The sequence below is a fragment of the Alligator mississippiensis genome, chromosome 4, assembly GCF_030867095.1.
Source record: "Alligator mississippiensis isolate rAllMis1 chromosome 4, rAllMis1, whole genome shotgun sequence".
NCBI lineage: Eukaryota > Metazoa > Chordata > Crocodylia > Alligatoridae > Alligator > Alligator mississippiensis.
The window spans coordinates 216,995,694-217,015,825 of record NC_081827.1 but is presented as its reverse complement, the minus strand read 5'-3'; the positions used below and the strand labels follow the sequence as shown (position 1 = coordinate 217,015,825).

General features: G+C 39.7%; 1 protein-coding gene across 1 annotated transcript in view; it reads left to right on the top strand.

The window, feature by feature from the left end:
* The window catches only part of SCN2A (sodium voltage-gated channel alpha subunit 2), a 96,177-nt gene that overhangs the window by 57,195 nt on the left and 18,850 nt on the right, over positions 1-20,132 (top strand). The window contains exons 18-21 of the mRNA XM_059727326.1: positions 8,034-8,154; positions 9,117-9,271; positions 11,811-11,984; positions 14,763-14,885. Of these exons, the coding sequence (XP_059583309.1) occupies positions 8,034-8,154; positions 9,117-9,271; positions 11,811-11,984; positions 14,763-14,885 (573 nt within the window). The remainder of the gene's footprint in view (positions 1-8,033; positions 8,155-9,116; positions 9,272-11,810; positions 11,985-14,762; positions 14,886-20,132) is intronic.

Here is a 20,132-nt window from a genome sequence, read left to right as displayed (position 1 = left end):
AATTGTTGGAATTTGGTGAAAGAGTGCATAGTTACAGGATCCAGAATGGGCTCAGGGATAAGCTAAGTGTAAGTGTGAATAATTTTGGGGTATACACTTAAGGAAAACTTGTAAATACCTTGGAAACAGAAAATTAAGAAGTGAGGCATCTATGGCATTTAAGCATCTCCAAGCTTTGGTTGCAGGTGGAAGGATTTTCAAAATGGTGATTTGGGATTTATGTAGTCAAATTCCACTTAAGTACTACTTTAGGGACTTAAATTCTGGGGGGTTTTGAGTCATGGCCCCTAGGTCCTTCACTTCGCTGGATGATTATGTTGTATTGTTGACTCTGATATAAGAAGGCATGAGGACATTTCTGGAAGACCCATACTGAGCGCTTGTGAAAAAATGAACCTTGGAAAAGAAAGGAGTTCAAGATGAGTTTGTGATGAGTTTGTGATCAGAAAAGTGACTGAAATACCTTCTTGGCTCAATGCTTCCTTACAGTTTTCATGCCATGATGTTACAACTTTTGTTTAATTAGTATTTAGAAGTCTAAAAATGTTTATTACCTTATGCTCTTATATTTTAACATATTATTGTGACTGAACTTAAGTATCTAATCAGTAAACATAATTGTATAAGAATTTCCAGAGCATAAAAGCAGAAGTACTGTATCTTGAACTTCACTTCCTACCATTCTTACTTCTCACAGGAGTAAAATCAAGCTGGATCAGTCAAGAATGCAGCTCTGGTGCTTTTTAACCAGACAGAGCAACGTGTCACCAATTTTACACAGGTTACCTAAGCAAGTTATACATGTATATTATCACTTTTCCAATGGATATTGACTGGCCTGCATGTTACTCAGCTATGTTCCTGCCCCATTCATTGCAATACAGTAGAAACATTCACAGCTGCTCTTTGCTGAGTCATGTGACTCACATCACAGCATGGTCAGGCAAGATTGGCAAGCCCAACATTTTTATGATTCAGCTGCTGATTTATATATGTAATTTTTAGTGATACTCTGATGCATTTAAGTGCATGCTGTGTAAGTTTTCTAGCTTTGACAAAAGTTTTCAGGATTCTAGTTTTGAAGAAACTAAGAGATAAGAGGGATTATGTAAGGTATTGTTTCTCATTAACATAAAAAGAACTTATCTTAAGCACTCAATGAGTATAATATACTGGTAATGAAAAATTGATAGATATTTTAGAATTACTAACATTTTGGTTTTTAATGAAGATATTTTGCAAATTCAAATTGTTTTTCAATTGTGTTTAAATGTTTAGTTTTTATTGTATAGCTTGTGAAGTGATTTTCTTTAAATTCATATTAGCAATTTTATTATTACTGCAATAACTGAAGTATCATAAAGCATGAGATTCATTTAAGTTACACAATCAAAACATGACATGAGCATTTGGTAAAACAGCATACAGAAAACATATTCTGAAAATAAAACCTTCAGAGATCAATTCTGTTCTTAACTATACCTATGTATATATATTTTGGGGGTGCAAAGAGAAAGCTGAGAACAAAATCTGGCCTATTTTGATAATATTTGATCTCTTTAAGTTATACAAGAAAACTGACTACCCCCCACTCCAAATCTAAAAATGGTAAACCTGCCTGAGGTGAGGAAGATTATTTTATTCTTTTACTTTGAAAAATAAAAGAAAAGATAGATTAGGATCTTAGTATTGATTTTGTACCCAGTGTACCACACTCTTCTTCTATCTTCCATTTCACTTACTCAACATTACTGTGCTATTTACAGCATCATAATGAAGTATGATTGTTGCATTCAGTTGGAAACATTACAAAACACAATGTAAATCAGATGAGTAAAGTCTGGACATTTGACAGCAGCATGTAGGAACAAGCTGAGTACCTGGGGCAAAATGGAAGTGTCAAATGCTAGTGGCTGCTGAGATCATGACCATGTGGCTGCATGCAGCAGCCACTTTTCTTCTTGCATATCTATCTCCCCTTCCTCCAAGTCAGTGCCCAGGGAAGTTGCCCCTATCGCCTTGCCTAGTAATGCCACTGTTTGACCCTCATGCCCCAGGCAGCCCTATCAGCATATAGGTTTGCATTATAGCTGGTGGGATTTTGTGCAGTCAATAACTTTCCTGATAGGAGTTGGTGATTTGTAAGTATTCAATATTCAGAATTGTTTTATTAAATATCTGTGAAAAATTCAACCAGTGAAAAATGAACTGGTTACGGAAATTGGTGCATTGTCATTCCTACAAACTGACCTGCCAACTAATTCACAGGGTATTATTTCTGCTTCTATTTAGATTAGCTAATCTGTATTAACAGGAATTCTTTTGTGCAAGTCTACACGTGCGCTTTAATATGCAGTAGCCTATATTACTGCACATTAAAGCATCACAGCAAAAACCGTGCTAATAAGCTAATGTGCATTAAAGTGAGGCTACTGCACATTAAGTGTCACTAAAAAAGTGTCCACTTCTGCTACTGAGCATTAGGGCAGCCTAATGTGCATTTAGGTAGTACCTCACATTAGAGGTACTAAACTTAATGTGCAGTAGCAAAAGTGAATTAATGAGCATGTAGATGCACCCAGCATGAACTTAGATGAGTGTTTGTGCAAATATGGACAAACAAGGTTCTTTGGGTAGATGTGATATCTTTTATTAAACCGACTAAATAGTTGGAAAAATTATTCTCTGCAAGCTTTTGGGCACAAACGCTTATGCAAATATGGAATATTTTAATACATAGCTCTAAGAACACTTCCAGTATGGGTGCTTTTTCAAATACTTGCACTGATATTTCTTATGTTTTTGCTTTTATTGAACATTTTTAAAAATACACCGCCCATACCAAGATGTTAACAAATCAGATGTGAATAGCAGCAAAGCATAGCAGTAGCTTTTAATCCAAGAATTCTCATAAATTTCTTTTTGCAGTTTCTGTCCAACTATAGTCAGTGCTTACTATTTTGCCTTTAATTATAAGGTTCCATTTCCTTGGATTAACAAAATTGTTATGCCCTGATCTGTAAGGGCTATAAATTGAGTGACATCTAAATGTTGTTTTCAGTTGAAATTGCAATAATGCTTGACCATTTCACCTTTGTGTGCAATATAGCTGTATTAATTTTTTTACATATAATTTTGGATATACCATGTCCGTTTTTATTACAAATCATCTCATTTCCACATTGGTATCTATACTCTTACATAAAAAGAAATAAAAATAAGATATTCCTGATAATAAGGTTCTGTTAGTTTTAATATTTTTGCTACAATTATTGGCAATGCAAAACTTTAAAAAATCCAGTGTCAGTCTGTACCATCTTTCCGCTTCCTCCAGTTCTGCTTTTTGTTTCCTCTGTCTCTTTCACCAGGAGTTGACCAGCTGTCTAGTGGCATTCTGGCTGATCATGTAATGTCAAGCTTTTATTAAAAAATGTTAAACTAAGAGCTATTTAGCACTCACAGATTAGCATTTTTAAAAATAAATAAGCAAACACTAAAAATTTAAAGGAGCCTATATATAAGTATGCAAAATTATACCTATCTGTAAAAGATGTGTGTAAAGTGTCAAGGATATACCATGTGTAAAATTTCCTGGGATAAATGTTGTCACTGCTTTTAATAAGGTGCACCCATTTCTGGTGCACAGGCTGCTTTAAACTTTTAGCATCTCTTTAAGGAGCTAAACTGAGAACCATTTCCCTGGTTATATTATATTGCTGTCTGAAGCATGACTTTGTAGTGCTTTTGGTAAATGTAATATTGATAAGATACATATTTATGATAATCAGGATAATAATGCTTTAAAAGCTCTCTAAATAATTTTGCACCTTTCAAGTATTATTTACTTAAGTATTATATGAAAAGTTGGAGGTAGACTATGTGCATCATAAATCCAAGTAGCACCTTTTAGTCAGAATTATTTCCTTAGCATACTATGCAGAAAAAATTATATTTGCGAAGTTTACAGTCCAGCAGCTTGGCTCATGACCTTTGACTGTAAGGATGACTGATACATTTTTTATAACCTGAGTATTTGAATACTTTTGAAAACTAGAAACTCATTAACTGATAACGGCAAGGGCTGTTGGGTAGGGGGGAGTTTATTGGAACAACTGTCTAGCTGGAAGAAAAGTTTGACAAGCTTTTGTGCAGAAAGTACCCTTCTTCAGGTCATACAACAAATCCTACTAATCAGGTAAAGATCAGAAAGGGCTTGCTAACATAGCGAAGGTAATTTGTCTTTGATAATTAATCTGTTTGGATTAAAAACTGCTTTGCTTCAGGATGGCATCACTTATGTGCATTATATAATATGGTCTAAAACCTGCTACAGGTGTGCAGAAGAAGATGTTTGTGGGTGCCCTGAGGTATGCCTAGAATACAAATCAGTGTTCACCATATCCCCAAAAGAGCATGGTTTGAAGTACAGAGGGGTGTCTAGCTTCCCAGCTGGCTTGTATTATGGTAATTACAGTAACTGGTATATTAGCAAAATATTTCTACATGTGAAAACACACAATAGTAGGTGTCCATGGCCTGTCCTATTCAAGGATGCTTTTTGTGCTGGATTTAGAAAGAGTAGTGTAAGATTCTTATCCATTGTATCAGCAGCTAAAGCAGGGTGGTTATTACAGAAGTTGATTTTATATCTTTGATCTTAGGTCTTAATTACTGAGGATATTACATCTTAAGCAACTTTTCAATGTACACTTAGTTTTGTTAATACTACTTAATATAATTGTTGGTGTAATCATTCTGTTTGAGTTCATCTGAGACAAGCAGGAGGAGCATGCTAAGGGAATGCATTTTCTGTTACTTCAGCACAGGAAGAGTAACCAAGTCCTCAGTGGGACATGACACTTTTAACTTTTCTTTCCCCCTTTTTTCCAAATATCAACTGGTATTGATTACCCAGGATTTTGGTACAAAGCCTGTAAATCTGCCCAGCTTAACTCATGTGATTATTATTGCAACATTTTACAAGTAGTTTACCAGATTTTCACTGGAAAGAAACTTGTAAGACCCAATTTACCATCTGTAAGTTTCAGATGCTGAATCCTATTAGGAAAGACTGATTGCTAATGTTCTTCATAACTGGCTGTCATACTATAGAGTATGTTGGACTGACCATTTTGTTCTCACCTTGTATTGGATATCTCTAATCTTTTGTCTTGAATTATCTATCAATGTAATGTCAGTAATAGAAGCCTATTACTTTTCTTTTAATTATTTATTGCTCGACTAACACATTGTAAAATGACTACATTACTAAAGCTCTTTTCTTCCCTTGTACAAGAACAGTGGGCTTTTCAAACTCTAGTTTATTGTTTTTTTGAGTAGTTCATATTTTTATTTGCTCTGCTAGTACCAGGTTGGAATGATGCAAGCAAAATCTTACTATAATTCTATAATATATAAAGAAGAAGTAATTTCCTATTCTTAAAGTGATTTATTGTATTATTAGCAGGTCATTTTAATGCTCAGGCATAAATATGCTTAGTTGTAAGGTACCTTGGTATTTATGGCTTTTCCTGAAAAAGATGATTGATATTATTTGGCCAAATGTTGTGGTCCACCTAAGGCCTATAGAATTTGACTCTTTCCTTATCAGTTATACCATTTTAGAGGCAGTATTCCATGATAGCTAAACTGCTCTGCCAAAAATGTGTCTTCTGTCATTTTGCCTGTACAATGTTAGGAAATGAATTGCATTTGTGTAATTACTGAGTTCTATTACTATAATAATTTGCATTCCACAATATTTATCTGTAGCAAAGTATAATATTTGTACTCCTAACAGGATACATTGGGCCATTTCTGACCTCATGTCTGTGGGTGGAGTTTTCTCTGACTTAATATGAAAGTCATGAAACCAGAATATAATCTTACACATGTAGGCTAGGAATTTCTAAGGAGCATGAAGTGCTAAGAAGCTGGCAACCCAAATATCATTGAAATTGTATGCATACTAGAGCCTGGATAATTTTTCAGATTGGTATGGCATCCTTCCAATTTGTGTCCCTGAGACTGGTGTGATGCCAGAAAGTAAAAAAAATTATGACAATGTCAAGATATAACCATTACCATATTTACTCAAATATAAAATGACTCCCAATAATTTGATTCTGTATATGGAAAATCTATAAATTTGTTATAATTTTCCAGGTATAGAATAATAGAAAATTAGGGTAGGAAGGGACCTCCAGAGGTCATCTAGTCCAACCCCTGCTCAAAGCAGGACCATCCCCAACTATATCATTCCAGCCAAGGCTTTGTCTAGCTCAGTCTTAAAAGCCTCCAAGGATGGAGATTCCACAACCTCTCTGGGTCTGTGTTCCAGTGCTTAACTATCCTTCTTGTGAGTACCAAGGGAAGGGTGTCAGGGATGGCTCTGGCCTCATATTGAAGTACCTATAGGCCTGGTGACAGTTCCCTGTGCAGGGAACACCTGCCTGTCTTTTTTAAGGACCAAAAGGAAAAAAGGTTCCCATCAGCATGTTTGCCCAGCATGTGTTTTATAGTCACGCTGAGTCTTGGCTGCATTTAATCAACTTCATAGCTGCTTTCCCTTACTACGCATGTGCTGCTTTTGGCAGCAATTTAAGGATAAACAGTGAATTTAATGAGATTTCCTTGTATTCAAATGTAGGATGAGGAGCTTTTTCCTCCATGCTGATTAGGGAGAAAAATCTTGTCTTATATTTGAGTAAATATGATATATAATTTCCTTAAGGCAGAGACTGAAGACCATAGTGCATTTTGCATTCAGGTTTTAAATCTATTAAAATCTAATGATCGTTTTCCATGTACACTAATTTAGACTAACAGACAATTAAATCAATTTTTTTTATACCTAAATCTCCTACTTTATCAGAACTAAATAACTTAAAGCTTCATAAGGTCATTAATGAAGATAAAAGGAATAATGCCTCTAACTTAACCTTCAACATAGTGAGTGAGGTTTCTTTGATCTTGCTATGGAGCATCCATGTCTCTAACCCTACATTAATATGTATTTTCAATCTGCTTACATCATTCCCCTTATATAATTAGCCATTTATCAATGCAGCCATTTTACTGATGTTATACTCTCCATGGTAATAACATTGTAATAAGTCATAGAATGCTGTGATCAAACTACTTTTATTTATTATAGTACTCGTATTTGTCCATTGTTCATCACAAATACCTCAGTGTAAAGGAACCAAATGGAAAATTTGGATGATATCACTCTTTTTTTCATTGATACAATAAAACATATCTTATTTCATCCCAGCTCCCCTAAAATTAGGAATATGTCTGCTTAGCTTTGTATATTCTGGACATATATGTGTACTGTATCAAGTAACAAGTAGTTCCAAAATGTACAATAAATGACATGAGTGCATTGGCAAATGAGAATGCAAAATAATAGCTATTGCTCTAAAATTAATATGCTGCTCTTCCTTTCTGAAATTAAAGAAATTTAAATATATATATATAACTTGTAACTTGTATTTTCATGTCAATGAGAATAAAAAGTTTAAATATAAACTTTTTAACATTAGCAGATTTGATAGAATGCTATTAACATTAGACATGAAAATACTTCTTTGCAGCTTTCAGTTGGTTTGGTCATAATGTTGGAAAATGATGTTTTGACTCCATGTGCTGTCCACAGTATTGGAGTATTGGAATAACTTATTGGAATAACTCGATAATGCAATGTATGAAGGCACCCACTTTTAAACTTATCAAAATTTCATTTCATAATTCTCATACGTGGCTTGGTGTAATAGCAAAATTATTTTTGAGGTTTCCTGTATGAAGCTATTAGAATATTTTCACTAGGGGAAAAGTCCACATGATATAGTTTCTAATCTTGTGACCTCGCCTGTAGTAAAGCAATTTGGCATTACTTGTTTACATAAGGAATTATTTTAATTTAAGAGCATGGAAATATATGTACTTTAATCTACATTACAATGATTAATATATATTCAAAATAAATGTACTGGTAAAAACAATCCATTTATGTGGGGTTAAATTTACAGAAGCTAAATGCATCCAGCTCATCTGAAGGGAGCACAGTTGATATTGGACTTCCTCCAGAAGGAGAACAACCAGAAGTAGAACCTGAAGATTCTCTTGAACCAGAGGCCTGTTTTACAGAAGGTTAGTGAAGCAAAATATTGTTGTTTACAGTTACATGTTTTACTTCCATGGACAGTCCCACAACGTGCTGCCAACAGGGCTATGAATCTCAAGAAAGGAGTTAGTGATTGTGTTCTCACCACCTTTTGGTATTAGTATCCCTTTAGAGGAGTTACAGCAGATGTACTCTTCTGGAGAGTCCTCTGTACCTAGCAGATTTCATGGAGTATGTTCTATGAATATTAATTTTCCTGCTAAAAATGAGGCTGAAGAGCTGAAGAATTGAAGGAGATACATATTTATAGGCATCATTAGCATAACTAGGGTTAATCAAGGGCCCTCTACATGTGCAGGTAAAGGTGTGATGACATATAATGTGTGATCCACACAATCACACCTCCTGCTATGCCAACCACATATGACAGGAGACATGATTCTGGGATTGTGCAATAGATCCCGTTGTGCCTTATTGCCAGTGCACGGGGAACCCAAGTGCATGAAATGCCCAGGGCTGGGGATTGCAGCAGCCATGACCTTCTGCCCTTGGAGGTTTCATGCACCCCTGGGCAAGCATCTCACTCAGATGTGTCCTGGCATTTGCTGGGGCTGAGAGTCCCCCCAGCTGTGGATCTCCCAGCCCCAGCTGGGCATGGTGCACCCCTGCAGTTGAGAACCTTGTCAGCTGACAGGGACCCCAGCTTCAGGGGAAGACCCTGCTACATGTGACCCTAGCTGCAGGGGAAGATCCTGCTACATGTGCAAATTAAAACTTGATAGCAGCCAGCTATAAAGTTAATACAGAGTTTTGAGGTCTAACTTTATAGCTGGTTGGAGCTTTTTATGGCATGATCGCTACTTTGCACATGTAGCTGGTCTCAAGGTAATGTGTAGAGGGGGCCTCAACGGACTGATGACTAAGTAATGATTCAGAGTATGTATTTACCTTATTTTGATTCATAAAAATTTATTATCTCATTTATCAGGCTGCATACGGAGGTTCAAGTGCTGTCAAGTCAGCGTCGAAGATGGGAAAGGAAAACTCTGGTGGAACCTTAGGAAAACCTGCTACAGAATAGTTGAACACAACTGGTTTGAGACTTTCATTGTCTTCATGATTCTTCTCAGCAGTGGTGCTCTGGTAATTGTGATGTGAAAGAATTGGTTTATTAAAGCAGCAAGTATTTATAACTGTACTTAATCATATAAATATTCTTAATATATAAGAATTGTACTAGTGCCAAATTCAGAAATGCCCTAGTTTCATTATAAAAGGTGTCTCAAACATTTGACATTAACTATTGAACTTCTTGAAGGCTATAAGTATAATATGCATAATCATTTAAAGATCATTTAAGAATTTAGTTACAGAGATCTCAGTCTAGCATGAAAATGCCTTCACATTTTCTTTACATATTAATGACTTATTTATTTATTCTCCTTATTCAGAAATAGAACGTGATTTGTTAGTTTCCTTATGATTCTAGAGTATTACTACTTAGTTATGTATTACCATTTGAGTGAAATACCATAGAATTATAGAATAGCAGGGTCAGAAGGGGCCACAGGAGGTTACCTATTCCTACTTCCTGTTCCAAGAAGGATAATCCCTGACTTACTTATCCCAATCTGTCTAACCTGCTCTTAAAATCTTCCAAGGATGGCAATTCCACAACCTGGGTAGCCTGTTCTAATGCTTAATAGGGCTGTGCGAAATTTTGCCAGCTGTTTCATTTTGACGCTGTTTTGACTTGTTTTGAGCTCAAAACAGCGAAATCAAAGTGAAACAGAGGGCTTGGAAACAGCCTTAAAATGAAATGAGGCGTGTCGAAATGTTTCAAAAATTTTGAAACATTTGGAGTTTTAAAGCAGCAGCCAGGTGGCGGGAGGCAGAGGAGAGCCAGGTTTGCACTCTGAGTGGCTCTGCGCAGCCCTATGTGGCTCAGGCCAGTGGGGAGCACAGCCCTGGCTATCCCTGCCTCCCACCGCTGGGCTGCACTCCCGGGGGCTGGCGGAGCTGATTAGAGCACAGTGCCAGCTCTGCCAGCCTACCACCACTGGGCTGAGCTCTGGTCAGCTCCACCAGCCCCATGGAGCTCAGCCCGGTGGCAGGAGGCAGGCAGAGCCAGGGCTGTGCTCCACCTCCCACCACTGGGCTGAGTTCCACAAGGCTGTGAGCTGCTGGGGAGGGAGGCAGAGTATATCCCCGGGGCTGCACCCCGCCTCCCTCCGCTGGACTGCAAACACCTGGGAACAAAGCCCAGTGGAGGTGGACTGAGGGTTCCCAGTGTCTTGCAGCCAAGTGGAGGGAGGCGGGGCACAGCCTGTAGGCTGCGCTCCACCCAGGGGCTGCACTCTGCCCATCTCCACCAGGCTGGGTTCCCAGGTGCTTGCAGCCCAGTGGAGGGAGGAGGGGCTCATCCCCAAGGCTGTGCCCCACCTCCCTCCACTGGGCTCAGCTCCCAGAGGCTCTAAGCCCTGTGGAACCCAGCCTGATGGAGGCAGGCAGAGGGTTCCCAATGTCTTACAGCCCGATGGAGGGAGTTGGGGTGCATGCTGGGGTCTGCGCTTCACCCACCGCCACCGGGCTTGGTTCCCAGCTGCTTAAAGCCTTGTGGAACTGAGCCGGGTGGGGAGCGGAGCACAGCGCCAGGGCTGAGCTCTGCCTCCCTTCACCGGCTCAGCTCCCAGCACTAGTCGAAGGTGGCAGTGGCAGACTCCCACCTGCACCCCTGGGATGGCTGCAGGGCTCTGCTGGACTCCTCCCCAGGGTGCAGGCTCCAATCTGCCTGCGATCAAGGGAGGCTGTTCATCCTCCAGTTAAATGCTTCCCCATTTTAACCTGGGCAAAATGTCAAAACAGCATCAAAACAAAACTGTTTCAACAAAATGAAACAGAACAATGCTTTCAAAATGACACTAAACTCGAAACAAAACACTGACGAAACGTCAAAACAGAAGTCAAAGCAAAACGTTACTGTTTTGCACATCCCTAATGCTTAACCATGCTCATAGTGACTGGCATGGAGATATAAATTATAAAGCCAAAGATTTCAGATTTTTATTTCCAGGTTCATGTTAAACCAGGTTCATTGCATAAGTAGAACAGTACTTAGTACTTCGTATTATTGTACTAGTTACAGTCATGTGTTGTTAGCAGGGCTGTGGCACAGTCTCCTTGACCAAGGTGGAAATGGTCTTTTGAATAAGTTATTAACTTGTGCTCAAGGCTTCTTTGCCAGATATTTTATCTAGATTGTTTTTTTCTAGTTATGCTCTTATAAAATTGTTCTCTATCTCTGGAACAGTTATTAGGAATTCACAGCTAGCACCTACAATTATTGTATGTAATTTTACCTGGACAATTCAGATGCTAATGTCAACAAGACATTATCATGTATTAGAGAGGGAAAAAGGAATAGAAAGAGGCTATATTGGAGCCACCTCATAAATTATTGTTCATTTGTCCAAGATGAGAGGATGTCAGTGGGATGAAAGCAGGGAATGTGGTACATAAAATAAATGATGTCCTGAAGAGAAAGTAAGGGGAAAACACCTATGGTTTGTTATGTATATACAAGTAACCACCCCCCACCTAAAACTTTATTTTTTTTTTAGTTCCTGTAATCTATGCTGCAAACTGTGAAGTAGGATGGCACTTGACAATATTTCATTTACAGGCTTTCGAGGACATATATATTGAACAGCGCAAGACTATCAAGACCATGCTAGAATATGCTGACAAGGTCTTCACTTACATCTTCATTCTGGAAATGCTTCTGAAATGGGTGGCCTATGGTTTTCAAACATATTTCACTAATGCCTGGTGCTGGCTGGATTTCTTGATTGTCGATGTATGTATTTACTTTTATATGCTGTTTTACAAGTCAGTCACTTGGAATAAATCAACAGAATCTCATGTGTTGGTCAAATTATGTAATTGATTTTAAAATTAAACTCCTGATTCATTCTGATGAGGAACTCTGTTTTAACACATTTAGTACAATGTGGGTAGTAAATTTAATTCTAAGGGCAAAAATTAATGAAAACTACACAGAAGTTTTGCACACTGATAATATTCTGTAGTTATTTTACAATACTTTAATGATACATTTCTTTCTTGGTTAGTCTTCACTTATTATTTTTATGCAGTGTGTAAGGGACTCCATTCCTCATCTTGATTTGTATTGTATATAGACTTTGAATACTTTAACATGATTTTTTTTTTTACTTTATCTTAATTTCTAGTCACAATTGCTGTGATATTATATTTCTATCTCAGTTTAACCTAAAAGTAAAATGTGGGGTGGTATTCTCAATCCCACTACAGCGCTCAGCACAGCAATTTGGTGTAGTAGGATATAGATTTATAAAAGGCTTTCAGAGTGCTGAGGCAGATTTCCTTGGCATAGATATTGCACAGATCACCCAACAGTTGGCCTTCATGTGTCTTTCACAAGGCCCTATGTGCCAGGAGCAGGTCTAGAAAGGTCAGGAATCACTTGTTTTATGAATCCTCATAGTACAGGCAGCTATGGAAATTTTCAGCTGCTGCTGGCAATGGTCTACTTCAGGGATGTAAAACGCACCCTGCTTGCCCAGGTTGCATCCGGACTATGGTGCTCCTTACAGGCCAGATCTGGACATGGTGAGGCAGGCATTGGCAGATGCATGAGAAGTGGCTGTGTCGGGGCTTAATGTACTGGATGCCAACACACAACTCCAGTGAGGCTCCCTGCCCTGGATTTTAGTGGCAGGCTCTGCACCCCTTGCCCTGCCCCTGAATTCCTGTTCCCTCTACTAGCTCCATGGGCCACACAACCAAAGGCAACCTGGTGTAATCTGAAGCTGCCTGAGAACAGAGAAGGTGCAAAAGTGGCTCCATGAGCCCTTCCCTTAGTCTGTGCCTTAAATGTATAGTCTTCGTGAATTTGTTATCCTGTTCTGGAAGCCTGTGATAGTATGTCAAACATTACAAAAGACAGTTTTTCATAAAACTTAAGCCAAATTAGAACAAAAACCATTTTCATGAACTAACCAATAATTAATTGGAAACCAAATCCTGTAAACATCCAAATTTGGATGCTCATATTCATACTTATGAAAAAAATATTTAGATAAAGTCCAAAATTATTTGAAGTCCTGTTAGCAGGCTTCTGCAGTCCTAATGGATGTAGCAGGGTGAGCAACAGATAAGAATTACTACACAACTCTACTACTGGTCACTAGAGTGAGTAATCAGGTGTTTCAGAGCAAATTCTGATCTTGAGCACTGCATGCATCAAGCTGAAAGCAGACTTTGGCTTGCAGAGAGCACCTTTCCCTCTCAGACACCAAAAGCATCAGGTCCCCCCTGCTATTGCATACTGCTTTACTAGATCAGGCATCCCAAAAACTTCATTACTCACTTTGCCTTTATTAGGTTCTCTCCAGAACAATTTGCCATCTATGTCACAGAATTTTACAGGCACCAAAATTATTGCCTTATTTCTCACTTAGCAAGTAAGATTATTCCTCCCAAAGTTATAAAAATGTGGATTCATGGATAAACACTTGTTCCTGATCTTCTGAGTTTACATAGTTGCTTGTTTGCAAAATTAATTTTTCTATGAACAGTTGGTAAATTAGCCAGTGTAAATTTATAATTTTGTCAATTTATAAAAGTCAAAGATTTGGCCTTATGAATTCTCTCTATTCTCTGTATTGTAAAATAAGCCCTATTTTATCAACAAACCTTCCATTCTAATCGTTAGATATTTTGAGGAAACTCAAACTCATGGCTTTCACCACAGCCTTACTGATGTATCCTTTGGTAAGAATTTAATCCCTGAAATGATTTATCAGAGTGGAGGCACACAGTGAAGCTGTCCAAGCAGAAAGAAGGGGGTACCTTTCCATTTGGAATGACAGAAATAAGAGCAAGCTTGTTCGTCATGCTGGGTGAGTGGGAGGAAGGAAGCATTGAACAATGAACAGTTACAGGGATGGTACAGTATCTCTCTTTTTTGTGGCTACTTTTGTCCAAAATATTTTTGAATAATTGGATTCCTGTGAGATACTGATGAGAATAATTCTATTGTTTATTGATAACTGTTCTAGTTTATTAACTTCTATACCTACAGGCCAAGTCAAATTTGTGCAAAGCAGAACTGATTAAGAAATCAATCTGGTTAAAAGAACCCAAAAGGAATTTAATGATGTAGTAGTTGGACTAGTTGTTACATTTGTGTAGTCAAGTTTTGAAGATATGGAAACTGACTGTTCAAATTCAGCTTAATTTTTGGAGGTTTCCGTGTGTGTGTGTGTGTGTGTGTGTGTGTGTGTGTGTGTGTGTGTGTGTGAGGCTTCATTTTTTCTGAAAATAACACTACATATTGACTGATATTTATGAACAAATAAAGCAATTTATTTACTCTTGTGCCAACATGATTTCATCAACAGGCAGCCTATAACACACTTTTGTTGTACTTTGACTAACTTAAAAGACCATTCCTGCATTACAGAGGGATTCCTGGAGAAAGAGATTGAACATTGATTCATCTTTAGAAGTTTGTGGCCTCTACTACTTTAACTGTATGTACAGAAGTATATACAAGATTAATGAACATTACTGCTTTTCTGTTTTTGTGTAGGTCTCTTTGGTTAGCTTAACAGCTAATGCCTTGGGCTACTCAGAACTTGGTGCGATTAAATCCCTTAGGACACTAAGAGCTTTGAGACCTCTAAGAGCCTTGTCACGATTTGAAGGGATGAGGGTAAGACAGCATGGAAGAACCTAATATAATGCATGCAGAATAAATAATGACAATTTCATGTAGAAATTCTATGTTAACCATCTTATTAATTGAACATTTATCACTAATAGGTAAGCAAAGCACTTCAACTGCTTACATAGAATCACATGTCATAGCACGTGTTAATATATTTATTCAAGTCACTTTATCTCCCAGTCTATTTGGAATTTTCAAGTAGGCCCTTTATTTATCAACTGCATGGATATATTGTCAATTTCTAAAATTTTTGTACTAAATTAAAGTTGAACTGATCAAATATAATTCACTTATAGAACACATTTAAAACATATATAGGGCAAGGATATATGCCACATCATGCATATCTACAAACATTTTATTCTTTTCATAGAATATTGTTTATTTAAATAGAAATTTTAATTTTTTTATTTTTGGTATATGCGCTTATCACATTTTCATTAAATAAATTAATAGTGTTCAAGTGGTTTTGTCACCTTGAGATCAGATCATTGCAATGTGCTAGATGGTGTTTCTTTTTTTGAGCATATTACTCTTTTGTGAGAAGGTCTTACCCTGTGACCTACACTGGCTTGCAAGCTGATTTGCATATAGATTGATTTGAAGATGTTGATTTTAACCCATAAAACCTGAAGTGGCCTGCAACCTATTGACAGTCCTTCTCTCTTACTGTGAGACATTGCCATAGGTCCAGTCAGCAAAGGCACCTTGATAGTGAAACCCAATCAGTATTAGTGAAATGGAACAGCTGATGAGGTGTACTCTGCTAGAACTGTGGCCCTTTAAAACTTTCTTCACAATACTAAAAGAACACATGCAGGCCAGAAAATAGGAAAGGAAGGGTTTTTTCAGAAAATAATGATTTTTGGCAAGACAAAAAAAACAAAAAAACCACAACACAACCCCCCCCCCCCCAAAAAAAAAAAAGAAAAAAAAAACACTCTCTGGAGAAATTCAACCAAAACCCAAATACTTTTGGCTTAAAAGAAAAAAATGTAGTTGAAAACCATATTTTAATGACTCCTGGCAATTCTAGTTTGAGTGTTTTATGCCCTCTTCTCTTACATGGCGTCTGTTCCCAGTTAGCGGCATCTCCAGTGATACACCGTAATCTCCCCTCTAGTTAATCAATGTTAATGGGTTATATAGTCCCACACAGCATGTTCAGATGAGTGCATGCATGCGCTTTGCAGTGCCCCAAAGGCTTTTGAGACAACATAAAACACATGCAGCGCATGTGAAAAGGTTCTCCACACTGCATATTTGCAGTGCAGAGCCAAAATTACATACTGGGAAATCCTGGTATCTTAAAAAAAAAAAGTTTTCTAAAAAGCAGGCAGCGCACACAACTGCATTGTGTGCTGCTTGAAACCAGAGCCTAGCTGGCCAGAGCCATGCTCCAGCTGTCGGCCAGGCTCTGTGTGCCAGGATCACCACTGCTGCAGCCCTGGGAGGCCCCCAGGACCCCAGATAAGGTTTCTACCTTACCCAGGGCAGAATGTGCCTGTGAGATGAACCGTGCCTGTGGGGCTGTCATCTGTTCTGCAGATCTCAACGTGGGTTTAAAAAAATTGGCATCAGGGGAACAGTGGCAGTATTAGTTGACATGACTTTTAGAGTGGTAGCCATTAATGCTGGCACTGCTCTGCTGCTACCAAAGTTTTGGACCCATGGGGAGCCCTGTGGGCAGAATGATGTGGTCCTGCACACTGGTGCCTGGGGTTCCTCTGTGGACAGATCCAGTGTGCAGGGTCAGGCTGGCTGATGCATGGGGTTGGGCAACATGCAGGGTCAGGATGATTTGCAGGGGGTCACTCTGTGGTGGGATCCAGCACGTGAGGTTGGGCTGGCATGTGGGCTCACACCTGTAGACTGACCACATGCCCTGATGCTGTACTGGAGCAGACCCAAGGGCTGACCCTGCCCATGGAATGTGGCATGCAGGTGGCCACCAAACCACTCAACTGGCCTGTCAGACCACTGATATAATCTGAATAACAAAGACCATAAAAACCACTCTGTTGTTTCTGTATCACATCCATAATTTGAATTTGAGCTCTACTATAACTTTTTAGAAAAGCATTCAAATCCTGATTTAATTATTTTGAGTGAGGTTATTGCTCTGCAGTTTATTTATGCGCAGCATGTGTGACTGGGTTGGAGCAGCCTCAGCTAGCAGGGGTCAGCCTGCCAGCCAGGGGCTGCTCCCTGCAGCTCAGCATGCAGTGGAGGGGCTGGCTAGGACATGAGAGAGCCTCAATGTGAGGCTATCCAGCAGGCAGCCCCCTCACTGAAGGACCCTCGTGCTTCAGCCAGCCCTTCCAGTGTCTACACAGGTGGGGCTGCAAAGTTTTTTACTCCACAGCTGTATAGTACCTGTATTCACAAGTATCATAGAGGACAGTAGATGCTGAGATGTCTACTGCACAGCTAATTAATCAACTGTGTAGTAGGGCTGTGCAAAGCTTCGGTAGCTGATTTGATTCAGAGATTCGGCCTGATTTGGGGACTGAATCTCTGAATCTGAATTGAATTGGTAAACAAAGTAAAAGCTCCAAATTGATATGAAGTATTTGAATCAATTCGGAAAAGATTCGGAAAAGATTTGGCCACTTCGGCGATTCAGCCATAGATTATACAGGCAGCTGATACAGCTGCCTCCAGCTGGTAAGTCTGTTGGGGTTGGGGGAGGGAGGGAGGGAAAGGGCAAAAGAGGGATTGTGGCTGGGACAAGCTGCCCAGCCGGGGCAGGGAGGTGCATTACTCGGGGTTGGGGGCGGAGGGATGCGGGATGTGGTTGCGGCAGTGTTGGGAGTGGAGGCTCTGTCCTGTAGCCGCTTGCCCAGCCAGGGTGGGGGGTGGGATATGGGTGCGGTTTGCTCCAAGTGGAAGGGAGCGAGTGGCCACAGGGCATAGCCCCTGCTCCCAGTGCTGCCATGGCCGTATCCTGCACCTCTCCTGTGCCGGCTGGCAAGCAGCGGCAGGGCATAGCCCCCGCTCCTAATGCTAATATGGGCACGGCAGTGCTGGGAGAAGAAGCTATGCCCTGCTGCCACCCAGAGTGAGCTGTGCCTGCATCGCACCTTCCCCTGTGCCAGCTGGGCAACCAGCTCCCTCTGCCAGGGCAAAGGCAGGCACAGCTGGAGGAGCTGTGGGAGAAGCCCTCATGGTTGCCCCGCCCAGCCCTGCCTCGTGGCACATAAAAAAAAAGCCCCACACTCACTGGATCTGGCAGCAGAGATCAGGGCCTCTGAGGGCTCATGGTAGAGCCCCTCCCTGCACTGTGTGGGGCAGTGGGGGGCAGTGGGGATTGCCCCCCCTGCTTGGCACCCAAGTGGCAGCTGCCCCATGGCACAGGTGCAGCATGGCTCAGCAGGGCTCCACACGCAGTCTGGGAACTGGGGCAGCTCCACCTGTCATCCGGAGCCTGGCATCGCTCAACCTCAGTGGCCTCAGCTCCTAGACAGTATGCAGTGCCCTGCCGAGCCATGCTGCACCTGCGCCATGTGACAGCTGGAGCTGCCCGGCTGTTCCTGCCTCTCCCCGGCCAATTAGAATCATTGAATCTCTCCAAATCAGCACCAAATCTTCTAAAGCCGATTCAGCTGAATTGATTCAGGACAGTGATCCGAATATCCAAATTGAATCACCGAATCAGCTGAATCCGAATCCGAATCGAATACTTCCCTATTCACACAGGCCTACTGCGCAGTAAATATCTCAAGTAGATGCACCTATTTTATTTTCATTTACAGTACTGCTCTTTAGTAAATATATAATAAAGTACCCGTTTCAGTAGATTAGTTTGATTTTTAAACTGTCTGTTTAAAAATCACAAATTTTTCTGATAAAGATAGCAAATTCTCTGATTAAAAAACTCTAAATCCATGATTAAAATGAAACATATTTATATATAGGGATCAATTGAACTAAATGTTTTATTGATATATTTACAATTTTAAAGCAATCTGGAAACCTATCAGTGCCTTAATCACTATAATAAAATAAATTCTAAATATCTATACATTTTAGTATTTGATTTTGGTTTATCATGGAAAATCAGAGCTCCCCCTCCCCCCTTCACTCAACCGGATGTGGGTCCAGCTGCCTCTGTCCCCACTGCTTTGTAGCGCTGAGCAGCCCTGATATGCTAGTGCCCTGCCCATGCCATTGCCACTCACACAAGCCACAGCCCGAGCCCTGTTGGTGCCCCTCACTCCCCACCCACAGCGCCCTGGCCCTGCTGGTACACATGGCTGCGCTCGTCCAGATGCAGCCATACTGTTCTTTTCCATGATCTTTTTCTGCTGTCTGTTCTCTTTCTTGGCCTGTGTGTTGCTGCCACAGTCCCTCACCCCTCCCACTTATTTTCTTGCAGCAATGGAAGCTAGCTTATAACTAGCTCTAGCTTGAAGCTTCACACTACATTATTAGCTCCATCAAAAGATTTATGATATAAGCTGGTGCTGTAGCTTCAGGACTCAGACTGAAAAGGGAAAAAAGTAGGTCAGCTGTGGAAAATGTGGCAATTATAGAAAGAATAATACATGACTAAGCATGCAGCAGTAAGAGAAAAAAACAGACACCTCGAGTGTGTTGAGACTCAATTCCTGAGGACAGATGTTTTCAATCCATGAAAAACCTTTAAATATTTGTATTAAAATTATTCTCCTTCATAAGTAGCCTTATTACACTCATGAAATTCAGTAACATTATTTGGGTTGGGATGTTTTGTTTGGTTGCCCTGAGCGCTGATTGTGGGAAGCAGAAAAAAAGCAGCTGTCCCTGCAGCTGCACAATCACACCAATGGCACAGCAGCTACCAGAAGTGCTGCTTCCATCTATGTGTTGTGTCTGTGCTGGACTTGTGGCTGCACTGTTATACCACTATATGAAAGGATAATTCATAACTGTGTTTAAGTAAAATATATTTTAAAATAGAAATAGCAGTAGTCATGAGAACCTAGAAGTCTAGTTAAGAATAAGTTTAATTTTACCAATAGTGCTTAAATATCATGTAAAATATTGAAAGGTTTTCCACATTTTCTATAAAAGGCAAAATTCTGTAGTCATTTGTTTTTACAGTCCCACTGAATTCAGTTGGATTGCAGAGTTTAGATATTCAAGTATTTCAGTGTTATTATTAAATAGTTCATTTCTGTTACACCTAATCGTTCTCTACTTGCAGTGGTGGGGCACCAGCCTCAGGTTCTGATTTAGAGGGGGCACCAA